This window comes from Rattus norvegicus, chromosome 16 (assembly GCF_036323735.1).
Source record: "Rattus norvegicus strain BN/NHsdMcwi chromosome 16, GRCr8, whole genome shotgun sequence".
Lineage (NCBI taxonomy): Eukaryota > Metazoa > Chordata > Mammalia > Rodentia > Muridae > Rattus > Rattus norvegicus.
In genome coordinates, this window is record NC_086034.1 from 4,155,612 (window position 1) to 4,170,218 (window position 14,607).

At 44.8% G+C, this 14,607-nt stretch overlaps 1 protein-coding gene across 4 annotated transcripts in view; it reads right to left on the minus strand.

Moving 5' to 3' along the window:
- The window catches only part of Cacna2d3 (calcium voltage-gated channel auxiliary subunit alpha2delta 3), an 813,990-nt gene that overhangs the window by 50,564 nt on the left and 748,819 nt on the right, over nt 1–14,607 (minus strand). For all 4 annotated transcript variants that reach the window (XM_063275287.1, XM_063275286.1, XM_063275289.1 and 1 more), the window contains 2 exon segments: nt 13,766–13,828; nt 10,571–10,641 (listed from right to left, as the gene is read on the minus strand). In XM_063275287.1, the coding sequence (XP_063131357.1) occupies nt 10,571–10,641; nt 13,766–13,828 (134 nt within the window).

The window sequence follows — 14,607 nt, forward strand, 5'->3', positions numbered from 1 at the left end:
GGCACCTGCCTCCCATTGCAAAAGGAGGGGGGAGGGGGGTTTGATACTACTGTCCCCCAAGAGGTCAGAGAATCAGCCATCTTCGTCTTCTCCACATGCTGGCCAAAAGGAGACTTTGAGAAGATTTCTCTTTTGGAATTGATATTTTTTTTTCTTCACTGTTTTAAATAACTCCACTTTGTGGCTACCTGCATCCTGCTCTGCTGATTATAGTCAAAGAACAAGATAATTGCCTGCTTTCACTCGGCTCTAAAATAAGCCCAAGACCATGCGTAGCCTTGTAGAGCTCAGCTCTGGGAATTCAGCCTCCTGACAGATAACATGCCTTAATTCCCATGACTTCATCTCCAGACCACTTCAACCACGGTTGTCCACAGCCTAAGACCTTGTCATTAGCAACTACCCACTCTTTGAAATTGGGAAGGAGGCAGGCACCCTGTCCCAGGCAGCTGCTCAGCCTGCCTGCACCCTGGGCACGATAATATACTTTGTAATAGTCATTTTAATGTTACTGGTTTTGTTGTTGTTGTTGTTGTTGTTGTTGTTTTGTTTTGTTTTTCTCCACCAAGAAAAAAATAAAGGTCCCAACCCAGCAATATTTATTTTTGCAAATACTTAGCAGTTTGAATTTTAAAGTGGTAGGCTGAGCTTGTTTAGTGTGCTTAGGAACTGTGGGAAAAACACTTATTAAATATCTACTCTATGCTGCAAGTCCAGGAAAGTTGCCTATAACAATGCCTAATTGTGGTAGTGTCCCCTACCCCTTGCTTAATGATTAGCAACCTTGAACCAGTTTAATATTCATAAATATGGCCATAGAAGAATGACCCGAGAAGCTGATATAAGACCCATCTTGGGTTATAATTAAGCAATTTTTAATCTAAACCCCTAAGAAGCAAAGCGACTGACCTAACGTAGCATCTACAAATGCTTTTCCTGTTGAGCTTGAAATCACACACTGTAGGAGTCGCTCTTGCAAGGAAGGGCATGGAGCGTGAACGTGGGAAATTCCTATAGAAGGGAGGGATGTCTCTCTAACCCCACAATCCATCATCAATCAGGTCATCCCAGTGAAGCGGCTCCTCACAGAACACTGTAATTTCCACAAGGCACACTCATATGGGAGCCAGGAATTTACCTCACCCAGGCCCTGTTGCTCTCATGTCGTCTAACCGAAGATCACTCAGCACAAGCTTTAGTCGAGGAGCACACTCTGCAGGCTGTGTGCTGATGCATTACCCAGGAGGCAGTGCACTGGGTCACAGCAGATTGACTTCACTCTTATTGCTGGAAGTTACTACCTCCCGTTGTCAAGTGCTAATGGCATCCAAAAGACCAAAGCTGTTATTTTCTCTCAGGGATTTTGGCATTCCCCCCAATGTCAGGGGCATACAACTGGTTACTAATACTGCTTACATCAGAGCATCCGGTAGGCAGAGACTACCAGGAGGGTGCGGGGCCAAGATCTATCTTTCTAAGGATGACTTGCTTCCTCCAACCAGTTGTCATTTTCCATAGCCCCATTGCCTCCCAATAGTCTCTTCAGTTATTGGGTCCACCAGTGGATGAAGCCACTGACTGTTCCTTGGGGATTTTTGAGGTGGAGATCAATGGAAGTTGGCCTCATTCTTCAGAAGAACTACAGGGGTAAAGCGAACCCACAACAGGCCCTGTCAGGAGGAGGCAGTGTTAGTCTCCTCCCAGTACCTTGCTACTCTATTGACAAGCTGTACCCAGGTAACCCCCTTGTTTACTTTCCCCAGGTACCATGGAAGAGTGATGCGGCTATCCATCTGAGCAGAAATAGTGTAAGGGAGGCTACTTGATAAATGTTTGATTTCTTAAAGTCAATTTTAGTGAACAAATAAAAACCTGGTCTTTTGAACGTTTGTGGGCCTTATGAATCCTTTTTCTGCCAGCCTGAACTGCAGAAACAGTGGCTGGCACACAGCATTCCCGTAACACCAGACAACCTTGTGTTGAAAAGCCAACAAGAGGAAAGTAGGAAACGAAGCTGGGGTTCTCACAAAGTGGGCTCGCACTGGCTAACACAAGGTCCCCAAGACAATCGAGGACCTTGGAAATCTCCACTTGTTCTTGAGACAAAACATGCATAAAGGTAAAAAAAGAAAAAGAACAGCAACAAAACACTTCTAAAAAAAAATCTCACCCATTCTAATCATGGCAAAAGATCCAAAGAACATATTCCGAGTTCAAATCCCATGAATCTCACTCCTATGGGCAAACTTAGAAGATGTTAAAATCCTAGGACCTCCATTTTGTTCTTTTGTCAAATGGAAATATAGTTTCTTCCTCTTGAGATTTGAGGGATGGATCAAGGGCAGGCAAGCATGTGATATGCGGCCTACAGTCAGTGTTTGATACGGAGCCAGGCCGCCGAGATGAGGAAGACCAAGGCAGCCATTGCTGTTGTTACAGTAGTATTGATAGGTTTACAGAGTGGTCTGTTGGAATCTTTATGTTTCTGCAATCCAGAAAGTTTGGCCTTGAAACACACTGGTTCAAACCAGTCTGTCTGTTTACTCCCTTCAATGACAAGGCATATTTTTGGGGAAGTGGCGAGGTCAACAGGAAGCCAAGAAGCCATTATGCCCATCACAGGAGCTGCTTTGCTTCAGGCTTCACTGAGGCAGTCCATATGAAAGGAGATCAGTCATCCAAGCAGAACATGTTCCTCCTTTCTCACTCGCTCAACTGAGTTTGGTTTTGTGGGCTAAAATGTAACAGGATCACTGAAGACCAGGGAAGCTCCTAGCTCCCTACTAGCCAGAGGGAAGAAGGGTCTCCATTTTCAAATCTACCTTGATGACTCACTCCTTAAAAATGATTTCAATCACAAAGGATTCTGGGTAAACAAGTGTCCAGCTTCTGGAGGGGGTGGAGGAGGATGAAAAGTCTAGGCGCAGAAACAAAGAAAACTACCAGCACCACCCTAACACACACACACACACACACACACACACACACACACACACACACACACACACACACTGTGCACAATGGCAGAGAAAGGGGAAAGGGAGGCAGGATGAAGAAATAGCTGACAGACAGAGATAGTTTCTATGGACAGTTTGAAAACACTAAAGTTATTTGCCCACAGCCCATGTCCTTCTAAACTATAGGTCAGGCACCTACAGGATATACCTGTAGGTCAGGTACACCCATGTTGCTTCTTTCTGGTTTCAAGTAGAATTAGATGCATAAAGAACAAAGGAAATCCAGCACTGGCCTTCCCAGAAACCAGGAGAATGTTTGATAAGATCGAAATCTGAGGGCAAACCCTCAAGTCCCTGGCACTTGATAAACAACACCACTCTTATATCCTGCAGGGAGGATGGATTCTGTACCTGGATCCTAACTGCTATGGGTTCCTTGAACTCTGCACAAACATTGTCTTAGTTTGATTCATTCTATCGCTGTGAAGAGACAGCATGACCAAGGTAACTCTTATAAAAGAAAGCATTTCATAGTGACTGGCTTATAGTTTCAGAGGCTTAGTCCATCACTGTCATGGCAGGAAGCATGGCAGCACATAGGCCAACATGGTGCTAGAGACATAGTCCAGAGTTTACATCTTGATCCACAGGCAGCAATGAGACTGTGTGTCACCCTGGGTTTAGCTTGAGCATATTTGAGATCTCAAATCCCAACTCTACAGTGACACACTTCCTCCAATAAGGCCACACCCACTAATAGTGCTACTCCCTATGGACCAAGTACTTAAACACATGAGTCTATGGGGGCCATCCCTATTCACATCACCACAAGCTTGTCTTAGTGTTCACTTCCATCTCCCTGGTCTAAGTAACTTAACACTTAACACTAACTTAACACTGTCCCTCTTACAATTGGCACTTCATATCCCAACTCACTGGGACTGGGTGGATCCTTTTCAGTTGGTAAGGGAAAGAGGTGAGATGGCAGACTGGAGACCAGGTTTCTTTGATAATCTGCTAAAAGTTCAGTTGAAGCTTGAGTTTCCTCCCTCCTGTCTATATACCTGGTGTTTTGCTCTAGTTAGCATGGGAGATCCTAGAGCACCAGTTTTCAAACCGTGAGTTATGACCCCTTGTGTGCAGATTTGTCAAATGACTCTTTCACAGGGGTCACGTGTCAGATATTTTTGGCTATCTAATATTTACATTATGATTCACAACAGTAGCAAAATTACAATTATGAAGTAGCAACAAAAATAATTTTATGATTGTGGTCACCACAGCATAAAGAACTGTAGTAAAGGGTAGCCACATTAGGAAGGTTGAAAACCCCTCTCTTAGAGAGACCCATTAGGATGCCCGGGAGGGGGGGATTGCCATGAAAGATTGATTCCTATCATAACTGCTTTGGTTTGAAAGTGAAATGTCTCCCACGGGTTCATGTGCTTGAATGTGTGGTTCACAGCTGATGACACTGTTTGGGAATTCTTGTCTAGCTGGGACATGAGGCCTAGGTTGTGGGGTACAGGGCACCAGCTGTGGGCCTTGCCTCGCTTACTGATCTAGCAAGACATGCACAAGATGTACAAGATGTACTATAAACCACCTTAACTAGACTTGCAGCCAGAATACCTCCCTTGCCATATGAACTGAAGCCACCAGGCAACCTATCTCCTACCCGCTTAAGTTGTGTGTCTCTTAGGTAGTCTACCGTAGTGGGGAGGGAAATAACTAATACACCTCACTAAAGGGTAGAGGCTCAGTACTAGAAGACAAGGAGATCCAAGACATTTCTAAGCAGGAAGGAATCAACTTGAAGAGAAGAGAAAGAAAGGGCAATAGAGGCACACACCTTTAATCTCAGCACTTGGGAGGCAGAGGCAGGCAGATCTCTGAGCTCAAGGCCAGCCTGATCTACTGAGAGAGTTCCAAGATAGCCAGGGCTACTCAGAGAATTCCTGCTTTGAAAGACACAACAAAAACAGAAGAAAGGAAGAAGGAAAGAAAAAAAGAAAGAAAGAAAGAAAGAAAGAAAGAAAGAAAGAAAGAAAGAAAGAAAGAAAGAAAGGAGACAAATGGAAGGAATGGAAGGAAGACAAATGGAAGGAAGGAAGGAAGGAAGGAAGGAAGGAAGGAAGGAAGGAAGGAAGGAAAAGAGAAGGAATAGAAGACATGGAATATGGCAGTCACTTAAACACTAACCCCATCTTTGCTTGGCTATATCAGCCATCATGTCAGCAGCTGGGGTATACGTGTGTGTGTGTGTGTGTGTGTGTGTGTGTGTGTGTGTGTGTGTGTATGCATGCATGTGTGCTCTGCAAGGAGCTTGTCCTATACTGACAATCAGAGTATCCCGAACTTGGTAGCACAGGAATCCACCTTCAAATTGGGGGCATAGCTTACATCATCCCATTCAGATCTTGTTTATAGTCATTTGAAGACTTTATTTAGACCATTTTGCTGAAAGAGAAAAAAAAAATGAATTCAAGTGAAAGCTACAAAGACTCAGGTAACGCCTATGCAGGAGTCTCGAGATTGGTGCCTGAGTGCTTGTTACTTGGTGGTTCAGTGGTTCAGACAATTCCTATGTAGGAGCCTTGAGACTGGTGCCTGGGTGCTTTTTACTCATAGTTCTTGACACTGGCTTTAACCAGTGATGGGCTGCACCTGAGAAGCACACTGAGGCACTTACAATGCATGCATGCTAGGGCTCCTTCTTCACACCTATGCAAGATGAGTCTCTTGAGATGAACCTTGAGCATAGCTGTGCATGTTCACATGACTTGCCTCACCCCTGCCAGACACTGAAGTAGAAGAATCCTGACCCCTCAGGAATCTTAGACTTCCTGTTAAGCAACCAACAAGATATCACTGGTTTGATCCTTTTCTGAAGGGCTGATGTTACCTTGTTAGGCAATAGCTCTTCGATGCATTCAGGTCCCTGGTGAGGAAGTAAGTTAGTCACAGAGAGACTGACAGACCTGTGCATAGCCACATGGTTGCAAATCTATGGCTCAACATGAAGTCTTACTTTAACACTGAGTATCATAGGGGCACCGTCACAAACTTGGAACCTGTTGGGCATGGCACCTTATGACTATACTCCCAGCACTAAGGAAGGGGAAACAACCACAAAACTCCTTCAACCTTTACCTACAGGTGACTATTATTTATTATCCCCGAATATATAAAAATTTGCATTAGCTTCCTTGGAAGTAGGACTGGGGGGAGAAGGAGACCTATGAATTCTAGTACAGTTGCAACAGGGACAAGGTCATGGCTAATGGCAGAGATGTCGAGTATCTATTCTGAAAAATGCAAGTGTAAGGCTTTTACTAGACAGGATCTTGAGTGGAAAAGAAAACAGGCAGCACAAGCCACCCCCAGTGAGTCACCAGTCAGGGAGCCCCCACTTATTATCATTGATAAGATCAAAAACGTATTTGAAATTCTCTTTTTGCAGCACACAAAGCAGAGCGGGCACAGAGTGACATGTGAGATAAAGGAAAGTACAGCCTGCGAGCATGGCAGGTCAGAGGGTTTGTCAATCTCAGCTGAGTGATCTCCTCACTCAGCTGGTCTCCCATCCTGCAGATTCTGTTCTTCAGATAAGACGCTGCTGAGCCAACACCTTTCTTCACCTCTACACACTGCTAGATATGCACACAGCACAGCGCTGCTGTAGACACCTGCTGTAGACACCTGCTGTTGTAGACATGGCGAGGGCAGAGAAGTCTGTGTCCACACTACAGGATGCTGGAGTCTTATTTCCACATAATGGAATTCTGGAATCCAGCTCTGTTACAGACACATGGGCTAAGTTCTTGGTCTTTTCAAGCCTGATCATCTCTGTGTATAGAGTAAAGCTGTGTTCTATTCATCCCTGACTAGGCCTGTAGCCTAAATCAGCCCTTTACTTACTAAGGCTCTGACTTGCTTAAAAGCACTGCTGACAAGTGTCTACAGAGTCTTGAGCAAAGGTCTGACATTTCTAGTTTGCCCTTGGCTACTGGGCCACTGGTCCTGTTTCCTGAAATTGTTGGAAGGTTCTAAGAACAATGATCTATGTGGGACAGAGGGGTGCATACTTATAATCTCAATACTTTGGAGGCTGGCTTCAAGGGCAACATGGGTTACATTGTAAAATGAGGAGGAAGAAGAGAAGGAAAGAATGAGGGAGAGAAAAGGAAAGGAAGGATGAATGGATAATAACATTTATTTTTAGAGCAAAATAACAAGTTATTATTTTATTTTATTATAGAATACTATAATATAATTATGTAATACTTTTCTTATTTTTCTTTCTTTTATCTTCATTTCTTCTTTCTAGCAGAAAAATGAGAGAAAGGAAGGAAGGAAGGAAGGAAGGAAGAAAGAAAGAAAGAAAGAAAGAAAGAAAGAAAGAAAGAAAGAAAGGAAGGAAGGAAGACAGGAAAAAGATGGTGGTCCAACCCAGCTCAGCTGTGGCAGGTGTCTGAAAGAGGAAAAGATGGCTGTTTTCTGTTCTGTTCTTTCTTTATCTCCCACACTGCTGATGCATCTGCTCTTGGCTCCTGGTCTTCAGGTCATAGGGAAGCCTGTGGGACATACTCAGGCTGAAGACTCAACTAAAGTGACCAACAGCAATGAGTTTAGCCCTTAAAGGATTTCACAGGCTGTTGTCTTATGTGCCTTGTAAGCAGTTTAATTATTCACAGAAATCAAAGACCCAAGAAATCAGAGACTCCAAAGTGGATATTATTTTCCTCTGATGGCACTGCTGTATATCATGGCCACTGGGCCACCAGAAAATGTGCAAAACAGAAGAGGAAAGAAAGGCCCATTGCCATTTAGGTAATTACAGTGTCATATATTTGCATTGCTGCAACCAAATACTGAAAAAAGCAAATTAGTGGATGAAGGATTTATTTTAGCTCATGGCTTCAGTAAGTTCAGTCCAGCATGGTGGGAAGGGCATGAAGGAGTGGACCAGTTCACATGACAAAAGCCAGGAAACACAGTAAAGTGATACAGGAAGGAGCCAGGGCAATCTATGACTCCAAGTGACATACTTCCAATGGCCTCCAATAGCCTGCTTGCTCCCATCCCCCTGCCTTGTTAGCAGCCAATAATAATTGTATCTGTTAGGAATCCATCAAAGGATGACTCCTCTGGCTAGGTCAGAGCCCCTGTAATATCTCTGGAAAAATACACTGAGACACTTAGGGAAGCCTTCAGCAATTTCCTAGGTGATACTTAATGTCTTAAAGTTGAACCTAAACAATTAAAGAAACCATTGTTCCCCAGAGGTGGGGAGCTACAAGATCCAACCTGGAAAATAGCCCAAGGTAAAGCTGATAGATGACCATGTCTCTGGTGAATGACCTTCATTAAAAGATAGAGGTTGATCAAAAGGAGAATCCTTGTGCGGACAGCAGCATCCAAGGTACCCAAGAGAGGGGCAAGCTAGACGTGATGCCCTTTGTCTTGCCAAAGCAGGCCATGCCTCCAAAGTGAGCATGCCTCTCTGTAGGTGTGATTGAGCTTGCATGGGGGCAGAAGGGAGGGAAGTCTGGCCCAGAGGCCCAGAAGTTTCCTCTACCTACCTCCTTTCACTATTTTTGAGATGTGCATAGTTCCTGGATTTCCATCCTAAAAGCTATCAGTTTTATTTTTCCAGAAAATAAGGAATGGGGGAAGGGCATGGGCACCAGTCTCTAATTTCAAGTGCCGAGAGCCATCAGCAGGTATCAGAAAGGCTATATTAACTGGTACCACACACAAAGCCATGGCTGAGCCAAAGTCAACAACCATCACAACAGTGGCTAGCAATTCCTGAGCCTTTAGTAGACAGTAGGCATGGGTTGAGAATGTCACACTCACTTTTATCTCACCACCGCTGCCAGCCACCCTTGGGCATGACTCCTAATCTCATCTTCCACACAAGAACAGGCTTGACAAAGGAAGTTGACACATTCTAAGTTATGTAGCTAGTCAATGTTAGAGTCTAGCTTTGACCTTAGTGTGTGTGACTCCAAAATCTATCTTTTCATTGCTCCCCTGGCCCCAGGGAGGGGGCCCTCTGCTGAAGCACATGGAGCCTGCTATATAGTTTCTATGAGGGCATCAGTTGCTATCCTAACCCATTCAGGCCTGTAGCCCTTCCTTTTTCTCAAAGAGGTTGGCTAGAGTGACGATAAAAGCAAGTTCTAGACTCATACCATCCATACTTATCCCACATCAAGGAGAAGACCAAACCCTTAAAATTCCAGTATAAGTTTTCTCTTTCTCCCACCCATTTAAAACAAACATCTAAGAAAAAGGGGGGGGGGAGTTGTTAAAGAAGTTGAAAAATATACTTTTAAATGAGAAACATATGCATGATTATCTTTCGTTTTGTGTCTCCTGCCCCTCTGAGTTGAGAAACAAGTTGACAGTGCCCGAATGTACACAAAGATAGAAAAGTAGAGAGAAACAGCTGTGTTCTGACGGATGACCATCCAGGAGCTCTTTTGGGAAGCTTGCAGAAAGTCACAGAAGATTGTGGAACAGCTCAAAGTCAGGCATTGGGGAGAAAGAACTCTGTCAAGCTAGACAGTCTAAGAGTCACTGAGCTGGAATTAGGCAGGGATATGTCTCTGCTCATCAAACTTCCAGTTAAGGGAGTGTTAGAGATGGCAGAAATGCTGGCCTCTGGCTACCTTTAAAGCATTTCTTCCCTGCACTGGCACAAATAAACGATGGAGGTTCAAATACTGGCTCATCCTTTTGTAATTCCCCACGCTTAGCACAGTGCTCAGTTTAGCTGGTTGACTGGCTTCAAACTCTGATTCCTCACCACTCAGCCACAGGAAAGGTCATGAAGTAGACAAGCACGGAGGTGCCATGGATCTCACAGGAGAGCTGCAGTGCCACCCCTGCACCTCCTGCCATTATATACTTAAGAGCCTCAAAAGCTTCCAAGGAAGCTCTACTTCAAAGGCCCCTATTATTTCTGGGAGGCCAAGAACAGGAGCAACTCCTAGAAGGTGTCCTGAAACTTATCCCAGGCCTTCTTCGTGGGCCTTGGTGCTCCCTAAAGCATGGTTGGTATAGCCTTGAAGAACATGGGGCCAAGGAGAAGCTGTCCTACCTAACCTCTGCCCAGCATGACAGCCTGTTACCTATGACATTCGGCCACATCCATATTTATACCAGGAGACTTCAATGGTACGGCCGGGAGAAGGCTGAGGAAGCTTCTCTTCATCTTAAAACATTGTATCAGTAAGTATCAAAATACCACCTTCCATTCCTGAGCCCCCAACTGTCAAGAAGTGCCCCCTGCCTTGTGGGACAAATCCATCCCTAATTTCTGCTCAGACAGGAACTTTTCTCCTCTTCCTTGGTGACAGAATCAGCTGACTCTGCTGACTCTTGTTTCAGTACTGCCCTCTGATCCACCCAATGATAAACAGACAGAAAATTCATGATGGGCTCAATCTGTAAGACCAGCACCCATGCAAGGTGTGGAATTTTAGCTCAGAGTTCCAAAGTGTGCAAACAAGTGGGATTGGCACCAGGGTCAGTCCAGGGTTGCTTTATTTCACCTTGGTCTATTTTACTCAGATAAACTGAGAGCACCATCCAATCCTTACCTTTTAAAGGAGCCCATTGTTAACAACTTGTTCATGACAGCTCCTTCGACCTCACCAAAAAAATCTCCAGTCTGTAAGAAAGACAAGAAAGCACATGAGGCAGAGAAGAAAGGCAGGCAGGTGTGTGTGTGTGTGTGTGTGTGTGTGTGTGTGTGTGTGTGTGTGTGTGTGTCTGTGTCTGTGTCTGTGTCTGTGTCTGTGGTGTATGTGTGTCTTTGTCTGTGGGTGTGGGTGTGTGGGTGTGAATGTGTGTGTCTGAGAGTCTGTGTATCTGGGAGCTGAAAGAAAGCAGAGGCAGGCTTTCAAGACTCCTGTTACAAGAAACTGGGAATGGCTGAAACAGTCATAGCAGCTGTGGGCTTATAAACCAGTGAGCAGATGGGGATGTCTCCACAACGCATGAGGGATGTTATGTAACATGTGCTCAACGCAGAAATTAAAACACGTATGTGTACAAAAGAGCATGTGTGCATGCTTGCATGCATACATGCATGTGCATGCGTGCGCACACATACATACTTGGACAGGCTAGGCATTAATCTGTACATAATCCCTTCTGATTAAAATGCTACTTCATACAGACAAAAAGCACCCTGGAAGTGCTTTCTAAGCTGTGATAAAAATAACGGCTTACAATGCCTTGATTATCCACTCAGGGAACTAGAAGAGTCCATCTGCTCAGCCTTATAAAGTTCTTAAAATCGAGAATCCATCCTTTCTCAAAACCACCTTTCGAAGAATGATCTCATTTTGTCTATGGGTGGTTAATATAGTTACCAAGAATAAGACTGCCCAGGTCCTTGGGGAGACAGCATAGCTAACATCTCTCTAATGTCCTCTCCCTGTACTTGGGATCATCTTCAGGAATTGCCACACTAAGGCTTTGGCATGCCTAATTCTCGCTGTGATGAAATTTACAAACTTTGCATGGTGGGATGGAGGATTAACCTCCTCCCGAATGATGTTCCTCCCAAATCTTTGGAGTCACTGAGCTAGAAGGGTCCCTAGGGTGAGGGCACAAGCATTGCATAGGAGCCAAGCTTGCAGTAACAGCCTTCCTCTGCCAGCATCCCAGAGTGAGCCAGTGCAGAGCTGTTGAGAACCCCCATCTCTATTCTGGATATGTAGCTTGTGCGGGAGGAAGGTGATGTTACAATAAGAGAAGAAACACACTTATTTCTTAGGCAATGCGGTGTTGACTAAACCCCACTTCCATCGAGTTTAGCTTAGTGACCTTGATCATACCTTCCAGGGTTTATAGACAGTGAGGGAGAAGGGTAGAGGGAGAGAGAGAGAGGAGTGGAGGGAGAGGGAGGGGGGAAGGGAGAGAGGGAGGGAGAGGGGGAGGGAGAGGGGGGAGGGGGAGAGGGAGAGGGGGAGGAAGAGAATGTTTCTGCACTTCAGCCAAAAAAAAAAAAAAATCAGGACAGAGACTAGAAGGAAGGAAATATTTCTCTCGTTGAACATCAAGCACTTCCTTTCGACTCCAGGGGAATTTGGAAGTGCTCACATATTCTTCAGGCATTCTGTAGACACGTGTAGGTGCTATGAGCAAGGACACTTGTATTTCATGTGTGTAAATACGCCAGCGTCAATGGAACTAGTTGTTAGATAGAGAAGAATTATCCTAATTGGGGTGCAGGAAGCCAGACAACATCAAACAAGCCTGAGCCAAGCAGGCTGGCAGGATCCCTAGTTCACAGAGGAGAAAGGGTTCCTGTGGAAGCCATGGGTTTCTGAGTAGTCCCTGACTGGGCCAGGGTTTACCATGGGAAAACAGGCACTCCATATTTCCTGAGCCCAGAACCAAGTCTCATCTCAGCCCTGTGTGTCTAGGGTAGAATTACAGAAACTCCTCCTGAGTAAGGACTTTGGGTTCTGGCCCCATAGGTTCTTCAGTCTCTCAGTGTTCCTCTGGGTCAGATGAGCAATGTCCCCTTTGGCTAATGGCTTTTTCAGCTGTCTCAGAGACTGGCCTTCTTTTATGGGCTCATTTATCTTACCTAATGCCACCAGGAGCCCAATGCCCGGTGATACTCGCCACTGACACTGTGTGTGGGCATCGGGAGTCTAGATCACATTTAAACACTCTGGAGAAGAGCAGAAACAGAATTGAATTCTCCATTTTCTGAAGTCACTATTTCTAAATCTCTACTCTTGGATCTCACAGAGCCATAAAGAAAAACATTGAACTATTTTATTGAGATGAATGGACCTATCAAACCATTGATTCCTGAAGTTCAGATGAGTTTTAAAGAGAATTTGTATGTGTATGGGAATATTAAATATTAGGAGAAAACTCTCTTTAAAGTTGCCCAAACTCTTTAAAGCACCAACACCCTTCAGGCAAAAATTTTTTTAAAAAAATCTGTATTTTTTTTGTGTGTGTAAATGTGCATGTGTGTGTGTGTCTGTGTATGTGTGTGCACATATGTATGTGCATGCACATATGTGTGTCTGTGTGCGTATGTCTGTATATATGTGTGCACATGTGAGGTTTGTATGTGCATACACATATGTGTGTTTGTGTGTGTGTGCATGTGTGTGTGAGTATGTGTGTGTGTGAATGTCTGTATATGTTTTATATGTGTATGCACATGTGAGGGTTTGGATGTGTATGCACATGTGTGTATGTGTGTGTGCACGCCTGTGTTTGCCACAGCATCAGTGTTGAACAGAGGTCAACCTTAGGTGTTGATGGATGCCTTTTACCTTGCAGAGACCGCCATTCTTTGTTGGTCACATGTGTAAACTTCTAGGACTCGCCTGTCTCTGCCTCTCATCTCACTAAGGAATATTGGGACTTCAGATGCGCACTGTGGCACCCAGCTTTCCATGGGTTCTTGTGATATGAACTCAAGCAAGCCCTTTACCCAGTAAACCGTTACCCCGGCCTCATACAAAAGTTGTAGCCCAGACAGCTCTAAGGTAAAGAACTCCATAAGTTTCACATTTGTGCGTACAGGAACAGAAGCCGGACTCGGTGTCTCTGGCAGCTCTGCACCAGGAAGTAAAAATGTTTCGAGGCGAGACATAAGGTTGTGATATTTGGAGAGAAATGAGGTTTATAACATGCCTTTGCCTCTTATATATGGGTCATCATCTTCAAGTCTTAACTCCACAGTTTGTCTCTTCCTGGGGCCCACGTGCCATCTGTTTATCCCTTTACATGGCATTGGGCATCTCCTCACTCACCTGTGTGTAGTCTTCAGACACCAGAATGAACCCGTTATTGTCTATGAGGTAACAGTTCACAGTCTGTAGGAAATCAGAACGCACACTTTAGTTTTAGGCCTCAGACTGCCTTTACACGGAATGATGTATTTGCAGTCCCGGAAATGCTCCCAACCCTTTGTTTGGGGAGGGGAGTCACATCCCAGGAATTGAAAAAACTTGTTGGCTCTGTGAGTTAAGGTCATGGTTACACTAACCCCAGGGTTGACGCTGCAAAACTTAGGACACTGAAGGAAGGAAACAAACGCGAACTGACCTTGAAAGACTAGGATGGGGATACTGTGGATATGCTCAGAAAAGGCTGAACTAGCTTGTCTTCTGTTTTCTCTTCACAGGACCTGGGGACCTGACTCTTTCCCAGGAAAAAGGCGTTCAGAGGCCCCCAACCTTTTATTTGGAGTGGCTGCAGTGCTGGCCATTTGGAAACCCAAATGCCAGCACAATGTCATTACTCTAATGATGTATTAATGAAAACACCATGTCAGCTCAGGGGACCATCAGGGGACCAGGTAATACTTTTTAATTTGTTCATGGACTGAGGCACGGGGGATGGGGCAGCCTTCTGTAAAAGGGGCCCCTCAGGCCTCCTAAAGGTTTTCAAACTGTGTTTTTAATTGGGAGCTGGATGTGGGGGCAGGGCTCCTAGCCTTTTGGTAGCTCAGACTTATAAATTGTGGGGAGCAAGGTAAGGCAAACAAACCCCTGCTTCCCCCACGATCCTTTAATCTCCCGTGAATGGCTTGCTACGGGCGAAGTTTTAATTACAGTGCTGTGGAGTTTAAACTTAAGGCTTAATTCCGTCC